General features: G+C 37.5%; 1 protein-coding gene across 6 annotated transcripts in view; it reads right to left on the bottom strand.

Moving 5' to 3' along the window:
• Window positions 1-15,901, bottom strand: part of Musk (muscle associated receptor tyrosine kinase) — a 93,925-nt gene extending 78,024 nt beyond the window's left edge. For all 6 annotated transcript variants that reach the window (XM_042696505.1, XM_042696511.1, XM_042696534.1 and 3 more), the window contains exons 1-3: window positions 15,687-15,901; window positions 7,253-7,379; window positions 2,737-2,888 (exon numbers count right to left, since the gene is read on the bottom strand). In XM_042696505.1, the coding sequence (XP_042552439.1) occupies window positions 2,737-2,888; window positions 7,253-7,379; window positions 15,687-15,765 (358 nt within the window). In that variant the 5' untranslated portion in view covers window positions 15,766-15,901. The remainder of the gene's footprint in view (window positions 1-2,736; window positions 2,889-7,252; window positions 7,380-15,686) is intronic.
• Between the last annotated feature and the right edge of the window lie 2,979 nt (window positions 15,902-18,880).

The raw sequence follows: 18,880 nt of genomic DNA, 5'->3' as shown, positions 1-18,880 counted from the left end.
TCAGGAGGATTGGGGTTTGAGGCTAGCTAGCCTGGCCAGAAATGTTCACAATATTTCCATCTTCATGGAAGGAGATGGATGTGGTGGTGCACACCTCTTATTCCATTACAGTGGAAAGCAAAATATAGGATGTAGTCTAAGTGTGCACCCAGGCAGGAAACAAGATGCTGTCTCAAAAATAATCAGTGTAAAAAAGAGCTGGAAATGTGACTCAGTGATTGAGTCCCTGTCTAGGAAATATGAGGCCCTAACTTCAAGCCCCAAGCCCATTAAAAATATTTTAAGATTAAAAAAAATTGGTAATATGGTCATACAGAAGACAAAATTTATGATATGGAAGGAAAAGCTAGAGATCTCCAAGAAGGGAAACTATAAAGAGATGTAGAAAATATGAGGGAAAAAAATTAAGGTCATAAATAATTGAAAATAGGATGTGTTTTGTGTTTAGAGTTTAACAATAAGGGAATAGAAAGAATGAAAAGAGAAATAACAAAAACATCTCACTTTTACATCCAAAATTTTTATATTAAGGCAAATAAGCTCCAAACATATTCTGGACTATTTTTTAATATTTATGATTTCTAGAAATAAAAACAAAAAATCCTCCAACTTTTAAGAAATGTAAACAGATAAAAATGGGGAAAAACTTCTCACCTGAAACATAGGATATCACATGTCAATGTAGAATTTTCTGCCAAACCTTAGGGAAAAGATATCTTAAACTCTGCATCTAGAAAAATTATTATCCCAAAGGAAAGGCAGAATGAAAACTTTCAGTCATGAAAAGATTCAGAAAATATCCTAGATGCTCACACTGAATTTTTATACTTAAACGATGACAACAAAAAGTAAGAAATAGGGATGAAGGCCAAGGTAGTCCACCTGTGTGTATGGTGGTATTTCTGCAATTTCCTCAATTAGTGTCAGAGGAGAGAGGGTTAAAGGAAGTCTTAGCACAAGTTCCACAGTTTGCAAGCAGCAGATGAATGTCTCCTGGAGGTCATGAGACTCAAGAATGCTGATGTGAGATAATACACTAGGTAGAAGAGATAACTAAGTATGAATGGAAATCAAATCCCAGTTGGTATGGGGGTCAGTGGAAAGAAGAGAAGAATAAGGGACAAGACAAGGGAGAAGTCAGGACAATAGAATGTGGGTGCATGTGAGCGGTGGTGTGTCATGGCAGCAAGAGAATGGGGGATTCAGATCCCATTCTTCCTGAGAACAAGCAATGAACACTTACTTAAAGAATAGTCATGAATGTGGTAAACTGTCTACCTCATCCAACAAGGCTGCTAATAAAGTGTTCATAATCAAAGTGAGTTATTAGACCTTATGATTTTTAATGTAGTTCATTTCCAATGGGTAGCAAGATGAGGTATGGTGCTGTTGATTAGCTGATAAAAGAGTGAATTTGTTTCAGAGTTGTTAGGATGAAGTAGCTGATGGTTCTTTTTCATGGCTTTAAAATGCTTTAGGATGATCGCAGGATGAGAGGACTGAAAGGTAATGAATCTAGAATTAGAGTCTTTGATAAATCTGGATGAGTATCTAGGAATGAGTAGATGACACAGTGAACAGACAGAGAAAAGAGAATGATCTGAATGGCGTAAGTCCTCATGAGAAGAAAGATATTGCATAGAAATACAAGTAGAATGACTTAAAAATAGCAATTAGCAATGAGAGTTAGGAAATTAGCCATCAACACTTGTGGACATGAGATAGAAAAACTGAACATTCTCTATGCAAGCATAAATTAAGTTTGAAAGAGGAGAAAGGGTAGAAGTACATATAAAGAAGTTGCATATTTTTTTCCGAGTCTTTCCATTTCCTTATGAATGGGGAGATGTCATTCTTTCTGATGGAAGCATAGAATATATACCACATTTTCTTGATCCATTCATCTACTGAAGGGCATCTGGGTTGGTTCCATATCTTAGCTATGGTAAATAATGCAGTAATAAACATGGTTGTGCTGGTAGCTTTAGTATGGTCTTGATTGTGGTCATTGGGGTAAATGCCCAGAAGTGGGATTGCTGGATCATAGGGGAGCTCTATGTGTAGTCTTTTGAGGAACCTATACACTGCTTTTCAGTGTTTACAAGTTTTATAAGTTTACACTGTATTTGATTTTGGTGCCCTGGGTATTGTATATATGTTTATCTGAATTAGGGGAGGGAAGGGGAACACAAAAAGGGTGAGACAAATGAAAAAGGGCAAACCAAGGCGACAGTGATACTCACAAGATGATATGTTGGAAATGACCTGTACAACTTGGTAGCGGGGATTGGGTGGGAGGGAAAATGGGAGAAAAATGAGGGAGGGAGTAACAAGTTCGACAAGTAATGTATTCACTACCTTACATATGTAACTGTAACCCCTCTATACATTACCTTGACAATCAAATATAAAAAAGAAGTTGCATATTCAAAGAGTGTTTGGTTTTAATGGAATTATGTATTTCAGATGCCTGATAAAGATTTTAGAAAGATGGATACAGAAATAAAGAAGTAATGTAAAAGCAAGAAAATGGGAGACAACAGGAAGCCAAGATAACAGCATTCTGTAGCATGGAAGCAGATGGCAGGAATGAGAGGTGTGGAATTAACTCCACGAAAGGTTGTAATTTGCACTTGAACTTGACTTGCTATTGAGACTCCAGATATGAGTGAAACTCTTTTTCAGATTGTGTGGAGGCAACTTTAAAATCAACAGGTGATTCTCTTTTGCACTCACTCATCTTCACTTGCAGGGCTCCACAACTCTCTGCAGCTCCTCCCACACCATTGTTGGCTATGCAGCAGTAAATGCCATCATCGCTGTCTTCTACACTCAGGATGGTGAGGAGCTGCCCGTTCTCCCGAATGCTGTACCGGGTATCAAAGAGCCTGCAGGTCATAGAGAAAATGACAGATGAGTGCATCATCATGATTCGTTGGCTTTGACTGACCAATCAATGATTTGTCAGTGAGAAATTGTTAAAAAAAAAAAAAAAAAAAGGAGAGAGGAAATTTGAATGAGTTCTGCATAATAATAATAATAATAGTAATAGTAATAAAAATGTCTTACTTGGCACATTAACATAAAACTATGTTGTATGTAATCTTTCCTGGACTCTATAATTATCAAAGCATTACCAAGTCCTACAAAAATGCTTTGGAATGGTGTGGCTGCTGCAGAGACCAAGTATGTATTCTGTTTTACTTAAGAAATTGTATCAGAACCAACTCTTCCCCCGTAATTACTGGGAGGAAGTAGCTTGAAAATGAACATTGGCATATGTATGTGATGAGAAGAAAGTAAATCATTTACAGAAGTAGCTGTTAGTTGAATGGTCATTCTCTCATTAAACCTATTCTTAATGAGTATCTAATGAGTGCCAGGCAGAGTCTGGTTACTGAGATATCAGGAGGTAAAACAGCTTCATGTTGTAAAGATGTATGATATAAACATATATATATATATATATATATATATATATATATATATATATATATATATATATATAAAGAGAGAGAGAGAGATCATTGCATGCAAACTTTCCATTGAGAAAGCAATTAGAGCAACAGTAAAAAATGTGAGGCAAATCATCAAGATAAAAATAAACTTTTTGTTGTGCTGTTTGGAATTTATCAAGCAAGAGTTTTTTTGGTAACAACGTTGTGTGTTAAAAAGAATGACAATGCTCAAAGGTTCATTTCTTTATAGACAGAACCCATGAACATGTTACCTTCTATGGCAAGAGGGATTTTGCACATTAAAAGTTGTAAAGTGGCATATTCTGGAATCAACTCATCAATGTAAGTATAATATAATAGTCAGGGTCTTTAAAAGATGGCAGAGGGAGGAGGAACAGTGGTGTTACAATGGAGGCGAGGGTCAGAGAGACACAGTTGCTAGCTTTAGAATGGAAGAAAAGGAGAAAAGGACATAGATGGATTTCTAAAAGTTGGACAAGGCATGAAATTAAAATCTCCCTTAGAACTTTCAGAGGGAACTCAGCTTGGCGAACACTTTGATTTTGACCTAGTAAGATTATTTTATACTCACAACCTTCTAAGATAATATTTACACTATACTAAGTCACTAAGTTTGTGTTAATTTGTTATTGCAAAAATAGGAAATAAATACAGATTTCTGGTAACTTGGAGGGGTGCTACTGCTACCACAAGTACATGAACGTGGAGATGTAGCTTTGAAATTGGGGAATAGGTAGAACTGGGAGAAATTCAAGGACTAAGATACTAAAAAGCTTACATTTCTTGACGAGACCATCAGTAGAATATGTATGCTAAAGAATCTGCTACTGAGGGCTCAGAAGGAAGTGAGAAGCATGGCAGGAAAAATCTAAATCATCTTAGACAATACTTAATTATTGTAAACTGACTGTTGGTATAAATATGGATGTTAAAAACAAGCAAGCAAGAAAGGAATCCTTGCTTGAGAATTTGTAAACAGAGAGCTTAACTAAAAGTTGCTAAAAACTATTTCAAATATTTTAATTTGCTCAGCTGAGTCTTCCTATTCCAAAACTTCTGGGACATCTTGCTGATAAAGTGCTTGAAGTCTAAAAGCATAAGGCAGTTTCTCACAGCGCAGGGTCATTTTCCTGCATTAGAACAAATAGCATAGAAAGAAACATGACGTTTCAGTTAGAGGTTATGAATAATGAGGATCATTTTTTTTTTCATCCAAGTTCAAGGACCCTGGTGCCAGTTTAAGCACTTGGTATGGACTGAAGATTTATGTCCCCCACCTCAAGTTCATGTGCTGAAACTTGATCCCCCAAATATGATAGCACTTGAGGGTTGGTGCTTAAGAACATGATTAGGTCATAAGCAGAACAGACTAATACCTCTATAAAGGAGACTGGGGAAGAGTTTACTCATCTCTGGCCTCATCTGAAGACATAATGGAATAATGGCCACCTCTAAACTAAAAGATAGACCCTCACCAGAGACTCAAGTCTGCTGACTTTTGAACTTGGACTTCTCAGCTTCTAGAAAGAGAAGTAGTTTTATTATATTTATAAGTTACTCTAAGATATTTTTTCATAGTAACCTAAATGGACTAAGAGCATTCAGTCTTAATGCAAGCTACATTGCCTGTGGTTTTTTTGTTACAGACTTTTAAAAGAACATTTCTTGATCAGATAATTATTGTAGTAAGAATAAGATAGAACCTTTAGCTGCTGAATGGGAATTTCATGTTTGAGAGTGTGTCCCATTCTGTGTGGGGAGTAAAAAATGATGGTAATAGAGAGATCTGATTCCTAGAAAAAACTTTCTCTGTCTCTCTGTCTCTCTCTATCTCTCTCTCCCTCCCTCCCTCTCTGTCTCTCTCTCTCTCTGTGTCTCTGTCTCTCTGTTTCTCTGTCTGTCTCTCTAGCTCTCTGTCTGTCTTTTTTTTCTCTCTCTCTCTTTCTCTCTCTGTGCTGGTCTTGGGGCTTGAAATCAAGAATAGGGCACTGTCCCTACGCTCTTTTGCTCAAGGCTAATGCTCTACCACTTAAACCACAATTATACTTCTGGCTTTTTGGTGGTTAATTGGAGATAAGAGTCTCACAGATTTCTGGGTCATAGGGGAGCTCTATGTGGAGTCTTTTGAGGAACCTCCATACTACTTTCCAAAGTGGTTGAACAAGTTTACACTCTTACCAACAATGCAGTAGGGTTCCCTTCTGTCCACATCCCCTCCAACATCTGTTATTAGAGTTCTTGATTATAGCCATCCTAACAGGGATGAGGTGGTATCTCAACATTGTTTTGATTTGCATTTCTTTTATGGCTAGGGAGGTTGAGCATTTCTCCATGTGTCTATTGGCCATCCTTCTTTCCCCTTCAGAGAATTTTCTCTGTAAGTCATTAGTTCACTTATTTATTGGGCAGTTGTTTCTTTGAGGATTTGTTGTTGGGGGATTTAATTTTTTGAGTTCAAGGTATATTTTAGATATGAGACCCTTGTCGTATGGCTATTGAAGATCTTCTCCCAATCCGTGGCCTTTCTATTGATCTTGCTAGCTATGTCCTTTGCCATGCAGAAGCTCTGACCCAGCAATCTCAGCATTTACCCGAATGATCACAAACAAGACCATACTAAAGCTATGAGTACAACTATATTTATTGCAGCATTATTTACCATAGCTAAGATATAAATGCCCCTCAGTAGATGAATGGATCAAGAAAATGTATATGTACACAATGGAATTCTATGCCTCCATCAGAAAGAATGACATTGCCCCATTTGTTAGGAAATGGAAAGACTTGGAAAAAATTATATTACATGAAGTAAGCCAGTCCCAAAGAAACATAGGTCCCATGGTTTCCCTTATTTGCAATAACTAGTATATGTCTGAGACAAGCAGAAAGGTCAGATATGTTGATATTAGGGAAATGAAACCTAAGATATGTATTCAAATGTTTTTCTTCCATGCGATTGTTTCTAACATATTTATTAGATATTTCTTTGTTGCTTTGTATGTCCCTCCCCCATGGTATAACCCCTGCTTTCACCGTATTTGATGTTGGTATAATTTGTGGAGAGGAAGGAAAAAAAAATTGGGATACAGGTGGACCCATTGCAACAATGAGATATACAAGATGTTATGTCGAAAAACGAACTTTAGAACTTTGGTAGGGAGGGGGGGACAGGGGAGGGGAGATGGGAAGGGAAGGGAAGGGGAAACAAAGAAGGAGGCAACAATGCTTGATAAGAAATTTACTCATTACCTTGCTCATGTAATTGTAATCCCTCTGTACACTATTTTCACGATAAAAAATAAAATAAAAAAGTTTTTTTAAAAAAGAGTCTCACAGACTTTCCTGCACAGGCTGACTCCAACCACTATCCTCAAATCTCAGCTTCTTGAGTAGTTAAGATAACAGGCGTGAGCCATTGGCTTTCCGCTAGTAGGATACTGGAGGTGCCAGATGTAAGGCTGGTCCCCATTATCTTGGAGTATCCTGGAACATGTGCTTGGAGATGTGTGATCGCCTGGTGTCTCATAGTTACTGTGAAGCGTCTTCCTGGCTATGGCAACATTTTCTTCACGTCAGGTAAATCACTGTTTTTCTTTGGGAAATTCTCCTAACTTACTGAACTTCAGATCTTACATTTATACAACGGAGAAAGTTACACTGATGTATTTTGGAAGCTGAACTTGAATATAATGGAAAGCTGCTGTTGCATTTATGTCAAAGATAACATGTCGGGCAGCAGGGACAGTCTTACTAAAATAAAGTATAATACTTACTTAATGAGGATTTTATTTCTGGTCCAAGAAATTTCAGGCTGGGGATAGGATTCTACTGCACACATGAAAGTAGCCACTTCTTCAACTAAGGCATCCACTGTTTCCAGAGGGGTGGTAATAACTGGTGCTGAAAGGTGAGGAGACATCAGAGAACATTCCAGAATGTTATTTGTTAACCTGTCCTTAGGCATCCAGAAGCCATCACATAGCTGAATGAGAGTTGTATTTCCCCAGAGCAAAATTTTTCCAAAAGTAAAGATTTTATGTAGAGAATTATGTACATCTCTACTTCCATATGAGTTATTTGATAATCCAAAGAGAGGCTTTCAGGAGAGAGAGGTATAGACTTCATTACATATAAATAGGAGCAGATTCAAGATCTTGTGATGCCTAGTGTTATATAATTTAAGTGCTTCTTTAAAGAAAAATATAAAGATTTCTACATCCACCTCAATACTAATCAATATGAATATAAATGAGTCTGAAAGAAGCCAGAGTAGAAATGGACAGTAGCCCAAATGTAAAATAAAGAGCAAAGAACCCAAATAGGCATCTCTCCAAAGAGAATATGCAGAAGGCCAATAAATGAAAAGAAGATCAACATCACGCATCAATAAGGAAATGAAAATCAAAACCACAGGATACCACTTTACACCCAGTAGGATGGCTATAAAGAAAAGTAAAAAACGTTGCTAAGAACTTGAGAGAGATTGGAAATGGTCAGGGTGGGGGAAGAATGGTATGACTACTGTGGAAAAGATTCTATTGGTTCTTCAAAAAAAGAGAAAGAGGTCAATCTAACTCAAGGACAATTGTGTCTGTGTGTGTGTACATGTACACAGAACTACATTAAAACCCCATTGTACAGTTAATATACACTAAGAGAGAATTTGTATATGATCTAAGGCAAATAAATAAAATTATACAAGATATGAGTCCTATAGTTCCTAATTCCTATACTTTATTAGCTAACTTGCCTGGGGTTAGTGAGTACTATATAGTTTTGGATACACAGGACATTATTTTCCATATCCCAATGTACTCTGGGTCCCAAGAGCTATTTGCCTTCAAATGGGAGGACCCAGAGATGCATTAAAAAGATCTCTTTGTGATTTTGGAAAAAATCTTGAGCAAAGGCTTTAGAGAACTAAGGCTGGGGAAAAAAATGGAACCTTGCTACAATATATAAACGATGTACTGATTGCAAGCCCTTCTAAGGAGGTCTCAGATAAATAACTAACCAGTAAAGATTTTCCTGGTTTTGGCAGAAGAGCACTATCAGATCTCCAAGGAAAATACATAAGCATCTAAAGAAATGGTGAAATATTTGGTTTGATAATCTACCAAGGACAGTATACTCCCCCCACTGCCCCTGAAAGAAAATTAGCCTTTATGAGCTAGTTCATCCCCTCTTATCCCCCTTCCTCCTAAAAAAATGAGGAAGCCACTGTGAGGATTCCAGTGTAAGAGATATTTCTGCTGCAATGTCCTTGTATGACAGGCTACAAGGACAAAATGGGATGGACAATGCAATCGAGCCTTTAATAAACTCAAGAGGCTTGTAATGAATGTCCCTGCATTAGTTCTTTGATGTAGTTGTGCAGGAAAGGCAAGATCACAGCCAGTGTGTTGAAACAGATGCTGGGTTCCTTAAGAAGGGCACTGGTTTACTTCTCTAGACAATCAGATAGTATGTTTAAGACCTGATCCCTCAACTTGCCTGTTAAAGAGGCAGAAAAAGTAACCAGGGAGCAGCTACTGACATTGTAGACTCCACATCGGATCCAAAAGGTCATCATTGCTTGGCAAGTGGTCAAATATTACCTGTTACCATACCATGCTTAGTTGCTAGATATCCTCCTGCAATTCCAAGCCATCATCTGACACTAAACATTTAACTTGGCCACTCTATTTCCTATATGAAAGAGACTTTAGTCCATATAAAGACCAGGTATACTCAAGCAGAAAAGACTTCTAGAGTGAGCCCTTGCAGGTGTTTTCAAAGCATGGAGCACTGTATATTAATTTATTCTGTCATTTAGAAACAGAACCCAGACTCTGTTATTGTACCCTGGTCTGTGGGTTACATTCAAATTTGCTGTTACTGTCTTCCCTTAGAATCTATCCCAAATAAGTAATCTCACGTACAGTAGACACATAGATGACTTTCACTGCACTAAACAAATTAATTGTGCTAAATTGTACTGGTTGTAATAAAAATAAGAGGAAAGCTAGGTACTATGTCTGTTGGAATAGTCTTGTACTGTCCTACAAAAGACAGTTGTTCACTTTTGTGAATGCTGTGAGATAATTAAATATAGATGTTATGAAAGCCAAATTATATAAATTTATTAGTAAATAAGTTATCTTAAAAACTAAGTCAGGCATGGTGGCACATGTCTGTAATCTCAGTTACTCAGAGACAGGAGGGTCACAAGTCAGCAGAGAAAGTGGCAAGACCCTGTCTCACAATAAAGATAAGAAGGCTGAGGTAAGGCAGAATTGTTAAGAGTACTTGCCTAGCAGGCGCAAGGTCCTGGATCAATCCCCAGCACTATAAAATAAAAACGAAAACTACAACTAAGAATTCTCAAAATGTATCAATTCCTGTTTAACTTCAGTATGTTATTATCTATGTTCTTAAGGTCATTTTCATCAAATATATCTGTATGATAGCACAGTACATAAAGGACGGTCTACAGGAGCTACTTCCCAATTCAGTCTTCAGTATTTGTTGTAACTTGACATTGCTGTAGTTAATGGTTTGGAGTATTTATACTGCAGAAATCAAGAAGTATAACAAATAGGGGTCTTTTTTTCGCAGAGAAGTAGCCATTCCATATATATCAGTGAAATGTTACCTAGCAAGACATTATACAAACACTGCAATTAATGTTTTAAAGAAAATTAATTGATAAAGAATATGCTTATGTGCTAGGTAAAAAATGACAGAACACAGAATCATAGAAACAATATTATTATCCCACTTCTCTGATGGATATATATATATAATAGTGAATTTTTGTTTTATATTTGTGTGTATGTTTTAAAAATAAATGTTTTTTCCCTCCCATGATATTAAGGAATTGAATTCAGGGCCTTGGGCCTGCCAAGCAAATACTTTATCACTTGAGCTATGCAATTAGTCTTTTTATTCATTTTGTTTTGGAGGTTAGTGCTTGCTACCTATGACTGTCCTGGCCTTAGTCTCACAATCCCCTGCATACCTGGAATTACAGGCACGTATCATCACACCCAACTTTCAAAATAAATTTTAAATACCGTCTATGACTGTTATAAAAAATAAACGTTAGCTAGATGCTGGTGGCTCATACCTATTCCTAGTTATTCAAGAGGCTGTGATCTGAGGATCGGGGTTTGAAGTTTGCCCAGGCAGGAAATTTTGTGAGATTCTTTATTTCCAATTAACCACCAACAATCCAGAAATGGAGTTGTGGCTCTAGTGGTAGAGTACTAACCTTGAGCAAAAAAAAGCTCAGGGACAGCACCCAGGCCCTAAATTCAAGCCCCAGGACAAGCACCAAAACAACAACACCAAAACAACAACAACAAAACTAATAGTTAAATCACTTATATAAAGTACAAAGCAATAGAGTGAACTTCAGTGTTCAGGTTGACTTAAAATTCCTATCTCATAATTCAAAAATAGATAGTACTTTGCCGTAGTGGTTGCCCACAGGTAACCATTTCTATTATACCATTATTTTTACAGGCAGAATATAATTAGTTAAATCTGCTTTGCCCATATTCTGAAATTATCCAAATTTGCTATCAAAATTTATCTGGCACAATCGTATAGTTGCATTTAATGGTATTTGTGGAGGTAGCAAATGTTTCCTTTCATGCTGCTACCGAGCTTTTATCACAGCTGGGGTCTGTGTAAAGTAGGAGGCTCTTTCCCTCTCCGAGGACACTGTTGAGAACAAACACAAAAATGAACACTTTTGTAGACCTAAAGACCTAAAGACCTTGAACTGGATGACTTGGACACAATATGGTACTTCCTTGACACTGCCAGCGTCTGATTGAAGAGCTGCTGCTGGACATGTCAGAACAATTTACTACACCAAAAAGCCAGTGTATTTGCTCACTTCTGTTTCATGAAATCAGAGCTGAGACCTTGGAAAAGATTCATGCTTCTCAACATCCTGAAAGTGTGTGTGTGTGTGTGTGTGTGTGCGCGCATGTGTGTGCGCGCGCGCGCGCCAGTACTGGGGCTTGACTCAGAGCCTGGTTGCTGAGCTTTAGTTTTTTTTCTCAAGGCTGGCACTCTACCACTTGAGCTACACCTCCATGTCCAGATACTTTTTCTGGTTAATTGGACATAAGAGCCTTGTGGACTTTTCTGCCCAGGTTGGCTTTGAACTTTCATCTTGAAACTGGAACTTTCATTTCAGCCTTCTGAGTAGCTAGGCTTATAGGTATGAGCCACCATTGCATGGTTAGCTTTTTTGTTTTTTCTTTTCAGTATAAGAAAACAGTAGTTCTAGGACTATTTCAGATTCCCCAAAGAGAATATTAGATACTGACATATCTTCAGAGAAGATGTAATAAAGTGAAAGTTATTTTTATTGTAGGATTAAATTGTAACTCATAAGGTTTTTGATAAAAAATAATTATTAATGCCATGTTATTAATTCTTGCAAAAGAACACACTCCTAGCTTCTCCTTCTGGGGATGGCATTAGGCACAGGCAGTTCTGCCCAGCCTGTTAGGATTTCTGAAATTGCCTTTGGTGGGGTTAATCCACGGTCTCATGAGGATCCATTTAAAACAGGCTTACACATTATCCAGGGGTGGTTATTAGTTACCAATAATCTTAGCATGAAACCGCATTATGGTAGCTCTTCATTTTAAGAGGAAAGTAGGTCTTACAGTGTCTGTATGCTTTCCCTAAAAAACATCAGAAAAGTGTTGGGGAGCAGGAAAAGGAAACCTGATCTCAACATTCTCGTCCAAGCTTTAAGCGTCCTTGTTCCTTGTTCTGCTATTTAACCTCTACTACACAGTTCTGTTATATAACCATAATCGATTTGCCCTGTAGGTATTAATAGCAGCACTGACCTGGGAAAGCACCAATCCTGAATTAATTTGTTTGTCCTTGCTATCATATATACTTATCACATTATTGGACAGGGGCACTGTAAAGTTTCGGTCTCCAGCCCTAACTGGATTTTCCATCAGGCCTGGGAAATCCTTGCCATCTTTCCTGAATGTACTCCTTGTTTCCGGTTCCTTCACTGACAAACTCTCCCCCAATGACCTCAGGTCCTGTTTCACTGAGGAGTTACCCACTTCACCATTGGAAATAAGGTAGAGAGGAAAGAAATCCTAACATTTCTTCTCTTCCTTTCTTTTCTTTAAGGTTGGTAATACTCAAAGCAACTGTGTTTCCCTAAACACACAGTGAGTAACTCTTACAACACACATCCTTGTAAAACCATTTATCCAGAACTTGCTGTCCTGGATTTATTTCACTGGCAGCTGCGTCCTGTACTGACTCAGTCATATGTCAAATCTGTGAATTCTATCCCTGGGTGCATATGATTTAAAAGGGAAGGTTACTCCAATATATCTAAAGATAAATCACTTAGACACTATATAAATTGGATTCTATATATGGTAGTAAATGGGGTCATTGGATTTTGACAGGAGATCCTTTTGCATATTATACAAATGCAGTTGCATGAACTCTGTGTCCTGTAGAATTTTATATCCTACCATATGCTTCATACTCCTGATTCAGCAGTAAATGTTAAAAGTGTATAGTTGAGGCAGATAGCCAATACAGCTCTGGCTACTTTCTTACATGACAGTTTATAAAATTATCCTTCTTGTGGTTATGAAATGGCTCATTATTAAAAGTCTCATTAGTTGAAATGATTCAGAAAGATATTGAGTGTCCTCATTGTCTTTAACTATTAGGAGCCTCAGTTAAATTAAAATGAAGCCAATAAACTATTAATTCTATAAAGCTGGATATTGATTTAATTAAGGAAATGATAAGCAAAGAATTAGAAAAGAATCTTCTGGCTATTTTTCCAAGCCTTAAATGTCCTTGTTTAAAGTATATTCATTTAAGGGGCTGGGAAGTTGGCTCAGTGGTAGAGCGCTTGCCTTGCATGCCAGAGGCCCTGGGTTCGATTCCTCAGCACCACATAAGCAAAAATAAAAAATAAAAATAAATAAAAAAATAAAAAAATAAAAAATATATATATATTCATTTAAGATACATTTATTTTATTATGTCATATGCTATCACGCAGATACCTTGATTTCAATCAGGATAAAGTACTTAAGAAAAAGGAAGTCACTTTAAAAACTCTTCTTGTTATTACATTTGGCAAACAGAAAATGACTATGAGAATTTAGATGGAGAATTCACTCTTATTTTGATAGTATCCACATGATTCTTTTCAACCAACATATTCCAAACATTTCAGCGCTTAAAATTTTAGATTGTTTTCATGCTGTTATTTGCTTCCAAAACTCTTCTGTTTATTAAGTGGCTATTTGTTCTTCTAGGTGTGGTGTTTCAGATGAAAGTTATTATTAAACCCACATTGATTTAGATTTTACAAAGCAGATTGAGAAAAAATTGTTTTAAATTCTAAACCCTAATTACAGCAGCAAATAAGTGATAGGTAACAAAGTTGATTTAATAGTCTGGTTATTTTATTTAAAAGCCAAGATACTTGGCATTTTTATCTTAACGTCACTATTTTGAAACTTTCAAAATGGAAATAGTGTTACATTTCAGATAGGACTGTTGTATAATTTAGGCACTGAAAGCATTTCTTTCTAGAATATAAATTAGGAGTTATTTCTACAGAGACATTTGGGGACTCTGTTTCATACACTGAATTCTCATTTGGACTATCAAAATCTATTGTTCTGCTCCTTACCAAACTGGATTTTAGTAGCTTTTCATCTTTCGCCATGGCTCTTTTATGTATGGACATGGTATAGAAAGACACAGATGAGACCTACTACAATCCACAGTTCAGAAACATTCAGGTGCTGTCGTAGCGGACATCCGCTGTATGATCAGGAAGTATTAACATAATCTGAAACCAATGTTAAGGCTTTCTGGCTATTATTAGCTGGTGGAAAAGATCTAGATTCTCTTTTATCTGAAGTATCTGTTGGAAAGTGTTTTAATACATCTGAGGATACTCTTCTGCTCAAGTAAAATGAAAACAGAAAAGCAAAAACAAGACAAAAAAAATCTATAAACTGAGATTGGGAAAAAGTCACACCTTATTTGCATGTGAACTTTGACATTATGACTCAAAAATGTTGAGTCACAAAATCTAAAGATAACATTTCCCATCTACTTACAAAGAAATGTTACCTTTGCTTACTACCCCATACGAACTTTTCAGTACTTCTCTAAAATAAGATAAGGACAAATAATCTGGATGTGTCCTAAAACACCAAACCCCTTTCACTCCATTTTGATTCATTTCATATGAAATTCATTAAATGATACCATTCAGGCTGCTTTCACATGACTTCATTAAAAAACATATTTCTATGAAGCCCTCAGTCACTTTACAAATCACAGACTTTCCACTCTTCCTGACTTGACACACATTGGTTTTGAAATACCCTAGCCAGAAACCATATCGCTATGGACATTCTTGCTACTGCAACAGGTGTTTGTCAGTTTCTTAAGTTGCTTTCCTTTCCCCTGAGGTGGTGTTATTTCCGGTACATTCCAAAGGCTCTGAGAAAAAAACTTCTGCACTCTTGCCAAGCCAAATCACAACGCCAGCCTCAAAGTTATTGACAACACATTGTCTTTCAGCCTCAAAGTTATTGACAACACATTGTCTTTCAGCCTCAAAGTTATTGACAACACATTATCTTTAAGCTTTCATTGCATTGGTGTCTTGTGGACATCTTTCTCTCTTTCTGATTTTTGGTAACTAAATATTCATGTAGCGTTTGGTAAAACTGAAACCAAAAAGTAATGACTTTTGTTCAGATATCTGGAATTGGAGTGGGTTTTACACCTGGCATACTTGGTGTCATACATTTTCATCATCCACTTAGACCACCTTCAGATCGGAAATACACATAAAACAGACTTGGATAACTAGCACTAACCCACTAACATCTCTTCTAGAAGAGAGAACTCTGTATGTACAGCAAGGCTCAGCTTATTTGTGAGTTTTGTAGAACTTAAGAGGGAAATATTGACAGAGAAGAGTTCATCTACCAACTACTTATACAGATACATTCCCCTTTATTTTACACTTCACCTCTATCGCACCAGGTAAAACCTAAGTCTACCATACTGTGAATCAGTTGTCATGAAACACACACACACACACACACACACACACACACACACACAAAACTTAGGACCAAAAGAAGATCATAAGGAGAGAAGATCCCTCAGACTAACCTTTTGGAAGTTTCTCAGTCCCACTGAAGGCAACCAGAGTGAGAATCTGTACCAGTGGAATGTGGACGAGCTCTCTCATGATTAATCCAGACTCACACAGGAGAAAGTTGGTTCTAGATGGGGAAAACGCCCCACAGTTTACATTTTAAAGCATAGTTGTTACAGTAGGTCCGTCTGCTAATGACTGTTCGTGTCAGCAGCTCCACAGGCTCTAAGTATAATCAGGAATTCTCAGACTTGGCTGGAATGATGGACACAGCCAGCTGGTGAGGATCCACTTAGGCTAGTAATGCAAGTGCAGGGCTGGAGGAACAAGGGAAAGAAAATCCCTTCAGAATCCCTTTTAAGACAGTGGCAGAAGGACAATACCAGATGCCTTATGCAACGAATGCTATTCCCTGAGGTACAGATTTCCTGACCTTTTGATTGAAGCCCACCACTCTCTAGCTCTCAAAAAATAATGTGAATCTGCCTCGTTTGGACTCTTCTCCATCACTTGGATTCACCATTCCAATCCCTACAGAGTTTAACAACTAAATAGCCCTTGAATTGATCATTCCTTATCCTCACGCTCATAGCAGGCCACCCAACTTCTTTCTCAACATTTCTCTAGATCACAGTCATAATCTCCTATATCTTCTCCAGGACTGTGTCTTGTGATCCTCTACTCTCTGCTTAACAGCCTCAGTGGCTTCTCATCGCGTACAAATATCTGCCATTCTCTTTGATATGACATAGAAGGTCTCAGTAGAGTCTGTCCTCCTGGTTAACCTCATCGTTTACATCCATGCTGCCATTTATAATAGTTAATGCCCTGCTGGTGGTACTCAGCTCTCACACTAGCCTAATTGACTGGAAGGCATGCATCATCTCACACTAACAGTGGGTGGCAGATGGTGCTGAACTGTTGTTCATGAATGCTCAAAGCATAGTGATCAAAAGCAGTGTCACATCTCTTCCACTTTAAAAATAATCTACAATGTCATTCAGGCTCAAGATATAAAAAGGAAAAAAATCATAAAAATTAATCTCAGCCAGATGCCAGTGGCTCATACCTGTAATCTTAGCTACTTGGGAGGCTGAACATGGGAGGATTGCAGTTTGAGACTAGCTCAGGCAGAAAAGTTCAAACTTTTCTTTTTAACACACAGCTGGATAGAGTGGTACATGCCCGTCATCCCAAGCTTTGCGGGAAGCTGATATCTGAAGGATGAGGGTGTCAGGTTAGCCTTGACAGAGATGTCTGTGGATTCCCTCTTCATGGAAGGAAGCTAGATGTAGTGGCATAAGCCTGACATCTGAGCAATTATGGGAAGCCTAGAGTGAACAATATGATTCAAAGACTGTATTTGTCAGTTCTTCATCACTGTAATGAAATACCCAAGACAAGTTATATTATAAAGAAAAGCGGTTTTATTAAACTCATAGTTTTGGAGGTTTGAGGGCCTGGTATCTGCTCAATTGGGCTGATAACCTTCTTGCATGAAGAGTCCCAAGATATCATATAGCAAGAGACTGAGATGATACCTTATTTAGGTCTATTTGTTTGTCTATTTCTTTCTACTTATGAAACCACCCAGATACTGTAATGGAGGCTGCATTCTAATGGTTTTCTTTAATCCCAATCACTTCCTAAAGGTGTCACCTCTGGACACCACAGTTGGATTATATTTCCACTTTCTTAATATCATTACATATGCTTTTGGGGATTAAACTCCTGCATGAGTTTAATCCTGTGTGACCATGCATATTGTGTGTGTCTCAGTAAGAACTTCACTTAAATAGCAATGAAAGCAATGCAATTGAAAACATCAAAATGACTAATAAAATCTAAAAGGAAAGTATATAAGGCAAGGAATTATTAGAGTTAGCCATTAAAACATCCCAACTTTTAAAAGCTAGCATAACAGTACTCTCTTTCACACACATATACACACAAAAAAGGTAAAAGGCAAAGTCTAGGAAATTTTAAAACAAGCATTCTAGAGAGTAGGAGAACATATTGTTAAGGTTGTCAGCTATAAGTTTATACTGCTAGTCAGATAACTGGATGTCATATTTTTTTCTCCAATACTTCTTATGATAGTTGGTGAATGTTTAGGTTTATTAAGGGGGTTGAAGGAAGTTGATTTCATTTCTTAGTAACATGCTAGCCTAAGGAACCAGTGCTCCAGAAAAGAAAGACAATGAAATGTGGTATTAGAAGCAAAGCAGATGTACCAAAAACAAAGGTAGTAAACAAGTGATAACCTTGACAGAAACCAGAACAATGGGATCAAGGCCTATTAATGGCTCAGAGACATGGGCAAGCTTAACCAGCTTAGGAGTTTCCCTGGGAAGACAGCCTACAGTCTGGGGCCATTTTGAAAGCACATAAGCACATAAGTGGAAACACACTTGGAACCTCTGATGCTATCCAAGGGAGACTAGATAGTTACAAGCATGTAGTTGGGAAGAAAGAGTAGACTTGAAACAAATGTGGACAGGGATATCAAAAGGATGTGTGTGTGTGTGTGTGTGTGTGTGTGTGTGTGTGTGTGTGTGTGTGTGTGTGAAACCAAGGCAAATGCTAGATTTACAACTTCAAGTCAATGTAAGGTACTTTATTTACATGTTAGCAGGAACTCCCAGGAGATAAAATGGTCTATTGAAGTGGGTCAATTTGTATTCTATATATCTCAGGCTGAGGGTCCCAGAAAGAAAGAAATGGTCATCTTAAATAGAATTAGACAATACACACAGGTGGAAGCTGTCAAGGAATGACAAACATTAGTGTAGAGTCTAAGAGATATTAAGGATTGCTCTTCAGTACCTCTAGATCTTCAAGTAGAAGGAACAGAAAAACCTATTATTGGAAGGAGGCAGAGGCAGCCGTGTGGGCAGGTTCCTAATAGGAGATAAGGCCTTTGGTTGGGTGATTCAGCCCATAGAGATGGCTTGGATTTCCAGCAAATTTCTTATCAATAGCCCAATACAACCTAGCAGGAAATGAGCCACCAAGAAAGCCCACTGATAGAGTTCACAGAGGTGAGTTTCCATAGGCACAAGATGAAAAAGGAAGGCTGTAGAGCAGATCTGAAGAACAAATTTAAGGATTATTTTAAGGAATCGTAGCCTTTTTTTGGAGCACACATGGTAAATAAGAGTATTCTCATTTGTTGTCACAATTATTTTGTCATACCTTCATTCACCTC

Source organism: Dipodomys spectabilis, unplaced genomic scaffold, assembly GCF_019054845.1.
Source record: "Dipodomys spectabilis isolate Male_0828 unplaced genomic scaffold, ASM1905484v1 ptg000006l, whole genome shotgun sequence".
In the NCBI taxonomy this organism is placed as follows: domain Eukaryota; kingdom Metazoa; phylum Chordata; class Mammalia; order Rodentia; family Heteromyidae; genus Dipodomys; species Dipodomys spectabilis.
This window is presented reverse-complemented; position numbering and strand designations above follow the sequence as displayed.